This window comes from Schistocerca serialis, chromosome 4 (assembly GCF_023864345.2).
Source record: "Schistocerca serialis cubense isolate TAMUIC-IGC-003099 chromosome 4, iqSchSeri2.2, whole genome shotgun sequence".
Classification (NCBI taxonomy): Eukaryota; Metazoa; Arthropoda; class Insecta; order Orthoptera; family Acrididae; genus Schistocerca; species Schistocerca serialis.
The window spans coordinates 64,799,597-64,812,180 of record NC_064641.1 but is presented as its reverse complement, the minus strand read 5'-3'; the positions used below and the strand labels follow the sequence as shown (position 1 = coordinate 64,812,180).

At 36.5% G+C, this 12,584-nt stretch overlaps 1 protein-coding gene across 2 annotated transcripts in view; it reads right to left on the bottom strand.

The window, feature by feature from the left end:
• Positions 1 to 255: 255 nt before the first annotated feature.
• The window catches only part of LOC126474937 (centrin-1-like), a 141,278-nt gene continuing 128,949 nt past the window's right edge, over positions 256 to 12,584 (bottom strand). For both annotated transcript variants that reach the window (XM_050102453.1, XM_050102452.1), the window contains exon 5: positions 256 to 838. In XM_050102453.1, the coding sequence (XP_049958410.1) occupies positions 749 to 838 (90 nt within the window). In that variant the 3' untranslated portion in view covers positions 256 to 748. The remainder of the gene's footprint in view (positions 839 to 12,584) is intronic.

Below are 12,584 nucleotides of genomic sequence, written 5' to 3'. Positions count from 1 at the left end.
CACCCCTTACAGGAGGTCCCCATCTGGGATGCTGTCGAGTGAGCTGAGTACAACTAGGACTTAGGCCTGACCAACCATCATGAGTTGTTGCTAGTCACTGGAGATGCAAACACTTTCAGTCTCTTGTGGAGTCTATACAAATAAGCTTTGCTGTCATGATCAGCAGCAAAGGAGATGCTACATGCTACTGAGTAGGTATTTGTAGTTCGATGTCTGAAACGTTTTGTTAGGATAATGAGTTATAGTTCCTTTATTATATAAATTAAGGCGTTTTTACAGGTGGACATCACAGTCTAGGATTGCTTCAAAAGAATTTTATTTTGGCTGTGGCTGATGACTGACGCACACACGCCAAACTCAAAACTTGGCATAGGTAGTGTGTGTTTAAGTCAATGGTTCACTTATCCAGCAAAAGACCACAAAGATTGGGGATAAGCAAGACCTTCTCTTGCCTGAAAAGCAGATTCATGGTTTTGAAAGTTTCACCTGTCAGTCTTCTGTGTCTATTACTAGAGGTTTTTTTTCTATGTCTTTCTGATAATAGCATAATTCTGCCCAAAACCATTAGTAGTAACAGTTAAAGCATTTAACATTATTCAACAATGAGCTTCAACTATTACAGGAAAAATTAAGATACTAATAGCTTCATGAAAGAACTTAATTACCCATTACACAGCTCAAAAACATTGCATTTAAACAAATAAACACTTTTTTTATGAAATAGCACTGCTAGTCAGTGCATTTTTTCTCATTCTAAACTTGTCCTCTTCATAATTCGTAGGAACTCTTCCTGGTTTACTTCTCCATCTCCATCTAAGTCTGCTTCATCAATCATTTCCTGAAAAAAAAATATAGGTATTACAACTATGTGAAAAGTTGCATTGAAACACTTTCAATTAGTATATGTAGGTGTATACATTATATTTTTGGGCTCTTGTTTTCAAATGAAACAACAGTTAATTTGAAGAATTAGTTACAGTGCTCTGTTACATAATAAACTGTTGTTGTCATACTCTTATATCAAGAGATAATGTAAAGAAACTCATTTATTTCTCTAACATGAATAGATGGTCAAGAATACAAACTGAATAATTTAAGCAAGAAGCTTTCTCTCTACAATTTAGTTTTAAACTGGTATTTTTTAAAAAAATGTCTTAGAAGATGGAGGCAATTATTCCATGATAGGGTTAAATTGTATTAATATTGTGCTGCCTGAGATGTATCCAGCCATAAACAGTAGTTACAATGGGTATGTTCACTTGGCATAATGTTGTAGGCATCATTGAAGATGGGAACATATAAATCCAGTATGATTTTTAAAATTTAACAGGAGAGCAGAATTTAGTTCTTCAGTTTTACTAGCACACATGACGTACAAAAAAAACTGTAATGGCTACTTTTCAAATAATAGTGGTGCCTGCACTGAAGGTACTGACACTAAACCCAGAGTCAAGAAACATCTCTTTTGTCATATTTCCCTTAATAATTAATGTATAGGTCACCTCTATTTTTGTCCTACATAAAAGATATATCAAAGCCGTTTGCTGAGTTTTGAAAAATTGTAGCACATAAAGTCCCGTTAATCCAAACTAATTGGGACTGGACCTTGTTTGGATTATAGATTTGTTTGGATTAGCCATAATTACCATGCTGAGTTTCTAGCATGAAGTATACCAAGCAGATAAGTAAGCACACCATGGTAAGAAATGGGAACAAGTGTGGGAACAATAGCTCACTCCCACTCCCTGCCCTTGTTGTTGTGCACTGTTGAGACCTTTGTAGTGTCTGAGGTCAGTGCACTGCCAGTTGGCTCGCAAAGTGCTTTGTTATGTTAGTTATCGATCGCTGGCATGCGTAACAGTTGTACTGTGTTCGTTCAGGTTTAGTGGTGTACGTATTTTCATCATGAGTAAATAGAAACCTACAACGTTAACTCTCAAAGAAAAACTGAATGCTTTGAAGTGGATAGACAATGGTGAGAATGTATCTAAACTGGCAACGGAACTGGATGTTTGTAAAGCAACCATTTGTGATTGGAAGAAGAACCGAGTGAAGCTTGAACAGCCCTGTGCAATGTCTTTGGGAAAAACACTCAAAATTCGGCAGACTTTGAAACAGTTCCAGTACGATAAAATGGATGAAGCTCTTTTCCTTTGGTTTATGCAGGAAAGAGAAAGCGGAACTCTTTTGAGTGGAGCACTGGTTCAGGAGAAGGCTGTTTACCTGAACAAGTTAATGAATGGTGATGAGTTTTTTAGTGCAAGTATGGGTTGGCTGGACAGATTCAAAAAACGTCATGGAATCCGTCAGCTAACAATTACTGGAGAGAAGCTTTCTTCTGACCGTGATGCAGCAAAGGAATACTTGGGTTAGTTTGAAAATATGAGAAGAGAGGGAAAGTATTCTCCCCAACAAATTTATATAACTGACGAGACTGGCATTAATTTTAGGTCAGAAGACCATGCTACTGGTTTTAAAATGTGCAAAGATCGTGTGACTTTATTAATGTGCAGAAACGCTGCTGGTAATCACAAGCTGACTTTAATGCTGATCTTCAAATCTACTAGGCCCAGAGCTTTTAAAAACTGCAACATGAAGTCCCTGCCCGTATATTATCGCAACCAGGAAAAAGCATGGATGGATGGGTGGTAAGCTGTTCAAAGAATGGTTTCACAGCCAGTTTGTTCCCTCTGTTTGATGGTTTTCTAAGGAAAATCATCTGTCTCCCCATGCAATCCTTTTGATTGCTAACATGCCGTCTTACCCCAGCACTGAGGAAGTATGTGATGGAGAAATTGTGGTGAAGTTTTTGCCACCAAATGTTACACCACTTCTATAGCCGATGGACCAAGGCATACTGCAAACATTAAAACGGATTTACGGAAACAATTTTTAAGAATGCTGATCCAAGATGATAGCATTCCTTTAATGGATAAAATAAATAAGACCAATGTGAAGGATGTTGTTTATTGGGCCGCTAAGGCATGGCAGAATATTTCAGAAAATACTCTGAGAAAATCATAGAGAAAACTGTGGACATCTCTTGAATTTCAGGACAACCTAATTGAAAATGAAGAGGAAAATCTACTACAAATGATACAGACATTCCCTGGATGTGAAGAAGCTAGTGAAGGAGACTAGACGAGTGGATGGCAGCAGATGGGGTATGTGTGCAGAACCTTACTGACGTTGATTTAGTTGCTGCTGTGACTCAAGACCAGGAAGAAGTGGACTGCTGTGATGGAAGGACAATGAGCCTGAAAATGACAAAGGAGAGCTGGTGCCACACAGTGATGCAGCAGAATCCCTTGACTTCACGCTACGTTATTTGGAGCAACAGCCCACTGCTGCACCTGCTGATTTGATGTTTATGAGACGATGGCGAAGCTATGCATCATATAACAGACTGTCTTCATTATGCAAAAAAAAAAAAGACTGAGTTTTTGTCATCTAAAAAGTAGGGATAAAATGTCCACTGTATTTTAGTAAGTTTGACAGCTTTTCTTTCATTGTTGTGCATTGTTTAAACCTAATGTTTTCTTGCCAATTTTTCTGATACGTGTTTACTGTACTGTATAAATTAAAATAGTGTGTATGTACAGCAGTTTACCGCACAGTTTTCCATTCTTAGATGAGCATTTTTCATGTTCCGATTAACTGAACATTCAGATTACCGGTGTTCAGATTAGCAGGACTCTGCTTTACTTGCTAATGATGCTAGGATATGAAGCACATTTTTTAATTTTTTTTCTTTTTATTAGAGAAAATCCAAGCACATGTATTTTCAGTTGAATATAAGCAAGAGAAAATGAACTGAAGAAAGTAAGAGAGAAACGTCTATACCACCACCTGTGAGGGTATCAGACAAAAGTGAAAAAAAAGTGTAAGAAGAAATATGACTAAAGAGATATTAATAGAAAAAAAATCAAGAGAGACATAGCAAGATAAGATGAGAGAAAAATTTACAATGAACTATGTGCACCATATGAAATTTGAAAAGTTAATGATAGAATAGTTGTCTTTTTACCAGATGAAGGCACTATTGGTTCAAAGAGTTAGCATCTTTGCCTGTGTTACTGTCTCTACATCTACTGGGCAAGAAGACCTTATTTCTGTATGTGTTTGACTGTCGGGCCAGGCCAGGGATAATTTCGTTCAGTTCCTATATACTAAAAGAATGCCTGCATCACACAATAACCATGCTACAGACACTGACAATTGGTGACAGTGTTATTCTCTGGAGGTTGGTGATTGTTACAGATGGTGCTATGAGTTGTGACTAAGTGTATATTCATTTTTGGCCACTCGCATCAAGTCATTCAACAATGTCTTCCCCCTGGAATCATGGCACATTCTAGCAGGACAGTTTTCATACCACAAGGCAAAAATTAGTACTGTAGGTGTTTTAAGAGCATTGAACTTCTTGTCCCAGGCATTATACCTGACAGACATATCTAGGGCATCACTGAGCACCACCTCAGAACCCCCAAGCCAGACTGTATAATCTACAGGGATTGTGTGACATGTACAGGAACATTGGGTGAAATCTGTCTCAGCTCATATGCCATTTGTATAACCAATGGCATTATGAAGTGCAGCCATTTTATGCTCCAAAGGGAAGTGAACACACTGCCAAGTGAATGATTACAATATACTGGCTAATCTGTATACAATTTGTTATGGTCTAATATTTCCATATGTCTAATGGTCAGCATGTACACTGAGGTGACAAAAGTCATGGGATACCTCCCAATATCATGTCGGACCTTCTTTTGCCTGGCATAGTGCAGAGACTTAACATGGCATGGACTCAACAAGTTGTTGGAAGTCCCTGCGGAAATAGTGAGCCATGCTGCCTCTATAGCTGTCCATAATTGCAAAAGTGTTGCCAGTGCAGAATTTTGTCCACAAACTGACCTCTTGATTACATCCCGTAAATGTTCGTGGGATTCATGTTGGGTGACCACAGTGGCCAAATCATTCACTCACATTTTCCAGAACGTTCTTCAAATGAATTGCAAACAGTTGTGGCCCAGTGACATGGCATATTGCCATTCATAAAAATTCCATTGTTGTTTGGGAACATGAAGTCCATGAATGGCTGCAAATGGTCTTCAAGTAGTTCAGATGCGCCAGAGGACCCAGTCCATTTCATGTACACACAGCCCACACCATTGTGGAGCCACCACCAGCTTGCACAGTCCTTGTTGACAACTTGGGTCCATGACTTCATCAGGTCTGAGTCACATTCGAACCCTACCATCAGCTCTTCTCTTACCAACTGAAATCAGGACTCATCTGACTAGGCCACAATTTTCCATTCATTAATGGTCCAACCAATGTGGTCATGAGCCCACGAGAAGTTCTGCAGCCAATGTTGTGCTGTTAGCAAAGGCATTTGCATCGGTCATCTGCTGTCATAGGCCATTAATGCCAAATTTTGTCACACTGTCCTAACAGGTACATTTGTCATAGGTCCCACATTGATTTCTGTGGTAATTTCACACACTGGTGCTTGTCTGTTAACACTGACAACTCTATGCAAACATCACTTCTCTTGGTCGCTAAGTGAAGGCCATTGGCCACAGTGTTGTCCGTGGTGAGGGGTAATGCCTAAAATTTTGGTATTATCGGCACAATCTTGACACTTTGGATCTCAGAATATTGAATTCCCTAATGATTTCCTAAAGGGAATGTCCCATGCTTCTAGCTCCAACTACCACTCCACGTTCATAGCCTGTTAATTCCTGTTGTGCTGCCATAATCGTGTCAGGGACCTGTCCATATAAATCACCTGAGTACAAATGATAGCTCCGCCAATGCACTGCCCTTTCATATCTTGTGTGCATGGTACTACTGCCATCTGTGTATGTGCATATCGCTATCACATGACTTGTCACCTCAGTTTATGTTTGATTCATGATACTCTTAATTCCCATTTTAATCTCCATATCAGCAGTATTTCCACTAAATCACTAAGTGTCAGCAAATTTTGTAGTCTTTAGTACAGTCTTTAAAAATCTCTCATTACATTTAATCACTCGTGTTCAGTAATGTGTGAATGGCATCTGTAAAGGGGAGCAATAACTACAATAATAATTTTTTCTTAGCAAAATACAACATGTTCCAACTGTGGTAACTTTCAGTTACATGTATCAGACAAGCAGGCTGCAGACTACCTTTAAACAAAATATGGTTTTCAGTCATTGCATAGTATGGATAGTACATTCCTTGTTTACCCTACATTTGTTACTATTTCCTCTCAATTTACTGAAATACTTTATGAAATAAGTCCTTAGCCATTCACTCGTTTAGCCGAACCAAAACATTCATAACTGAATGAGAAGTAACGGCTATGTCATTGTTGTTTGTCTCTATGAAGAATGATATTTACATATGACTATTAAGAATGCCTTTTATAGAAGAGAAGTTTCTACTTGCCCGTCAGGAGAATTAGGGTGACAAAAGGAAATAAAAGTAAGAAGTATTAGTGATGCAGGGAATGGCATACTGTTTTAAACTTTGAAACTAGACAGATAATTCCATGTAAAAAGTGTGCACTACTGCTATTGTGTCAAGACACAGCATGTTTATATGGACTGTATTAAGACAAAATGTTATGGCAATCATGTATGTTCTACACTTTGTTGGTCCAAAAATGACGAAAATGTATGTTCGGTTGATTTGTGCATACTGCTTTTCTCCCACGAAGATGATTGTAATAATTGAAAATGATAGAGAAGAGACATACAATTGTACATCTGATGGCACAAATATGCTTTTCTTTTTTTCAAATTATCTAACAGCTGCAGACAGTTGTCTATGAAGAGGAAAATACTGCTTTTCTTTTTTTCAAATTATCTAACAGCTGCAGACAGTTGTCTATGAAGAGGAAAATACTACTACTACTTCTACTACTACTACTACTACTACTAATAATAATAATAATAATAATAATAATAATAAATGTACCTATGACAGTAACTGATCAGAGTCAGAGCATCATCAACAGCATTTCACTAACAAAGAAAGTAGTAAATGTGAAGCAGAAGTTCTGCTAACAGCAATGTTTGATCATTGTGGATTAATGTTTTGTATTTTCAAAAATAGGAGCTGGCTGCTGTGGCTGAGCGGTACTAGGTGCTTCAGTCTGGAACCATGCTGCTGCTGCTACGGTTGCAGGTTCGAATCATGCCTCGAGCATGGATGTGTGTGTTAGATTAGATTTACTTTCATTCAAATTGATCCATAGTGAGGAGGTCCTCCAGGATGTAGAAAATGTCAGAAAAACAATAATACATTTCAAATATTTACAACTCAAACAAATAAGCTAATGTACCATTCCACAGGTCCCAAGTGGAATGATCATCATTTTTTAATGAACACTATATGATAGAATCATTTTACAAACTAATGCACTGAATTTAAAATAAAAAAGGCTTTTTTATTTATTTATAAGGTAGTAAACATGTAATACTTATTTACAATGAACACATTACAGCACTGAAATTGTGCTGAAGTTGGTTCTACTGAGGAGGAGTTGGCCTAGTATCCATAGTTCCCTAAACAGGTTTCTGCAGGATGTTCTTGAGTTCACACCACATATAACTCTTACTGCACGTTTTTGTGCCTGGAAAACTTTAGCTAGGCTTGATGAATTACCCCAAAAAATAATCCCATATGACATTATGGATTGAAAGTAAGCATAGTATGCCAGCTTTTTCATTTTTATATCCCCTATGTCTGACACAATTCGCATTGCAAATGGAGATTTGTTAAAACGCTTCAGCAGTTCTGTCGTCTGCTTTTCTCAGTTGAATTTACTATTTATTGAATTTGTTATTTATTATCAAGCCATAATCCCAAGAATTTAACACTGCTTGTCATCATATGTTAAGTATATACTCATGGGACACCCTTTACAAGTTCTGAACTGTAAGTAGTGTGTTTTTTCAAAGTTTAGTGACAAGGAATTGGCTAGGAACCAGTGATTAATGTCCACAAATATTTTATTAGCTGATCTTTCTAAGACTACACTTGATCTGCTATTTATTGTAATGTTTGTATCATCGGCAAACAAAACGAACTTGGCATCTGGTAATATTACTGATGAAAGGTCATTGATATACACAAGAAAAAGTACGGGCTCTAAAATGGAACCTTGTGGGACCCCACATATAATTAGTTCCCAGTTGGATGATGCGTGATAGCTTGATACATGTCTCTTTCCTAATAACACCCTTTGTTTCCTGCCAGAGATATAAGATTTGAACCATTTTGAGCATTTCCTGTTACACTATAATATTCTAATTTACTTAAAAGGATATTGTGATTTACACAGTCAAATGTCTTTGACAGATCACAAAATATACCAGTTGCCTGCAATTTGCCTGAATTTAGCACATTATCACTGTAAGCGTATATAGCCTTCTGAATATCAGAACCCTTTAGAAATCCGAACTGTGACTTTGACAGTATTTGAGGTAAGATGGTTATAAAGCTGATTGTACATTACTTTTTCTAAAATTTTTGAGAATGGCTGGCAAAAGTGAAATTGGATGGAAATTTGATGCTATTTCTGTATCTCCCTTCTTAAACAGAGGCTTAACTTCAGCATATTTTAACCATTCAGGAAATATTCCACTGATAAACAACTGGTTACACAGATAGCGTAATATGTTACTTAACTCAGAATCACATTCTTTAATTAGCTTTGTTGATATTTCATCATACCCACTAGATGGTTTTGATTTTAAAGATTTTATGATGAACAATATTTCTGCTGTGGTAGTTAGGGTCAAATTCATATTATGGAAGTTACTTGAAATTTCTGGTCTGAGGTATTTCATAGCAGCATCGACAGAACCTGACAACTCCATCTTTTCAGTAATATTTATGAAATCTTTGTTAAAAAGTTCTGCAACACTATACACATCTGTCACCAATGTGTCATTTACTCTTAATGCTATTTGTCCCTCTTCATGTCTGGTTCTACTGGTCTCCTCCTTCACTATATCCCATATTGTCTTTATTTTGTTATCTGATATGACTGTCTTTTCCTTGTAATATATTTGCTTTGATGTCCGTATTACAGTCTGTAATATTTTGCAGTATTTCTTGTAATGTGCTATAGCATCAACATCGGAACTGTTTCGGATTGACAGATACAGTTTTCTTTTTGTTTTACAACATACTCCTATTCCTTGAGTAATCCATGGCTTCTTTGTAGGCTTTGCTCTAACCTTGGTAAGTTTTTGGGGAAAACAGTATTTGAATAAGGTAAACACTTTATTAGCAAAAGTGTTATATTTTTCATTAATGGCATGAGCACTGTAAACATCAGTCCAGTGAATGTCTATGAGGAGTGTCCTAAAATAATCAATTTTTGGCTTATTGATTACCCTCTTGAGCTGATTTAACAGATTTTATATCCTGTTCAGTGTTAACATTTAACAGAAGGAACTGCATGTCATGATCTGAGAGGCCATTGACTATTGGTTTTGTAATATAATTTTGTTCATTGGACTTTTCTATAAAGATATTATCAATGGCTGTTTGTAAGCAGTTGGCTACCCTAGTGGGGAACTTTGCAGTGTGAATTAAGTTGAATGATAGTGTTACTAACTCAAATAAGTTCTTATTGAGAGAGTCTTTAAGGAAATCTACAAGGTGTCCTTAGGTTAGTTCGGTTTAAGTAGTTCTAAGTCTTAGGGGACTGATGACCTCAGAGGATTATCAATCTGGAAAACTGAACAATTTTAAAATAACACCAAGGAAAGAAGATTCAACTGCAACATTGCAAGCACCAAGCACAATGAGAAGTATGTTGCATTTCTTAACTCACTAATGCACCATTTTTACACAGTGTTTCCCAAAATGACCTGTCAGAAAAAATCAAGGTCACAATAGGCTATGGATTACTGAAGACAGGGAATATACACAGTATCAGAATAAGTATAGGTAGTTAATAAGAGAAGCAAAAGCCAGTTTAGAAAACAAGCCATAGCAAATACAAATAATAAAAGTAAAATAATGAGGGACATAATCAACACTGAAAAATGGAGTAAAACATAGTGTAAATAACAGAAATTGTGTCAAGTCAATGAGAACTGAGAATAATGTAGTTACAGTTGGAACAAAAATAAGTGATATGCTCAACAACAATTTTATAAAAGCTGTACAAAATTTAAAGGAGGGAAAATATCAGCGGGGATCAAAGCATCCTAGAACACTTGGGAAACCATCCCACTGAGTGTTCCTGGAACCATTGATAAAAACAGAAATCATAAAAATAATTCTGAAATTAAAATCAAAGAAGCCTGCAGGAGATTACGAAATATCAAATTCTCTAATAAAGCATGTGAACAAAGCAATAATAGAACCTCTTTCAGAGAAAGAGTGACAAAAACAACCCAACTAACTATAGACAAAATCTTTAATCTCTCATTTCTCAAAAATAAGAGATGCTCATGCACAGTAGGATGACTGCATTCCTAGAGGAACATAATTTTCTGATTACAGCACAACATGGTTTCCAAAAAGGGAAATGTACTGAAATTGCAGTCTCAAGTCTACCATAATCTGTCATAGATGCATTAGATAAGAGAAACTCTGTATTTGCTATGTTTCTGGATTTGTCTGTAGCTTTTGACACTATCAACCATACAGCACTAACTGAATAACTTAAAATCTATGGCATATGTTCACATGCAGTGCAGTGGATAAAATCACATGAGAATAACAAGACACATTATATGACAACAGATTCTGGATGCAGATCTGAAATCAAGGATAAGTACAGCGCACCTCAAGGATCTGTACTTGGTCCACTTCTGTTCAACCTATTTGTAAACAATATTGAAGTCAGTGGGAAGGATCAAAAAATCTGTATGCTGATGAAATGACATTAGTGAATATAGAAGAGAACGTGCAAACACAGGAAAGAAGCACCTTTATGTCAGCAGTACCACTGTACAGTGGCTCATACAGAATGACTTAATCATAAATCTAAAAAAAGACAATATTTGTGGCACTCATTCATATATGAAACAAGACTGGAAGAAGTTACCTCTAAAAATTGTTTGGAAAGTACAGTTGACAATAAGCTCCAATGGAAACAACACATACACATTGTGTGTTATGGATGAAGTACCATAATATTTATTATGAAACAGCTTGCGCATTAAGCTAACAAAAAACTTCTGTGTACAGCGTACTATGCTCTATCTGAACCATACTTATAATGTAGAATTACTGTTTGGGAAAACTGAAAACTCCAGCAGCAACACTAAAAAAAAGTGTTGCAAGAAAAGACTATTAGGACCATCTTGAATAAAAAATGAATGGATTCGTGCAGAACTGCCTTCTATAATCTAAAAATACTATCATTTCCATCCATGTACATATACAGAACAATAATTTTATTGATCAAAGGCAATGCATTACTAGAAAAAATCCAATGTCCATTCATGTGAAATAAGAAATAAAGGCCAGCTGAGAAGTAAGGTACACCTACAGAGAGTTGCCAAAAAGGTCCTTGATATTATGGTGTACATCTGGTAAAGCAGCTTCTTAAGATACTGCAGGATAGTATGAGTGAAAAGACATTCCAGAAACTACTAAAACATTACTTAAGGGAAAAACAGTTTTGTAGTGTAGAAGAGTATATGTGTAAAGAATGATGAATGCTATTATTATTTGTATGTATGTACTGTAAACACTAGAAAATATTGTAGTATGTTGTATGTAAATATCTTTGACACCTAAATATTAATTGAGAGAAAAATGTATGCAACATTCTACCATTATTGCCAATTTGATGTTTTATATTGTAATATGTAGGCAAAATGTTTTAAGATATTAGGTTACGTTGACGTGTTCTATTTTACAAGCACACACTTGCATGTAATGTAATCAAACGTGACAAAATAAAAATCAGTTTTGTGTATAACATTTTCTCACATTTCCCTTCCCACCCCTTTAACATTAACTCAAAAAAAAAAAAAAATTCTCATCAGCTTAATGTTTTGAAGTTTGATTATTCAGTGTCAAGTCACCATTCTTCATTCATAATTTTTTGATGATCCAACAAATAAGAACTCCCAGGAATCTATGAGGATGGTTTGAAAAGCTTTCAGAATGACCACGAGAGGTCAGCACTACCGCAACGAGTTGTTCGTGTAATATTCATTGGACTGTTGCCTGTAAACACAAGCCACATCAGTGCTCTTGGAATAGAGCTATGGCAGTGATATGGCTCTGTTTTTGTTCCCACATAGTGATTTGCGAAGATGGAAAAAATCGAGATTCAAGCAGTGATTAAGTACTTCGTAAGGAAAGATGTGGAAGTAAAGGACATTCACGCTGGTTTCCAGAATACACTGGCAGACTCTGCTCCTTCACATTCAACTGTGCCAAAGTGAACAAATGATTTTAATTTTGGTTGGGAGAGCTTAGATGATGATCCGCCAAGGCCAAGATATGTCACTACTCCAGAAATCATTGCAGAAGTTCACAAAATGGTCATGGAGGGTCGCCGATTGAAAGTGCCTGAAATTGCTCCTGCTTGCCAGATGTCATCTTAA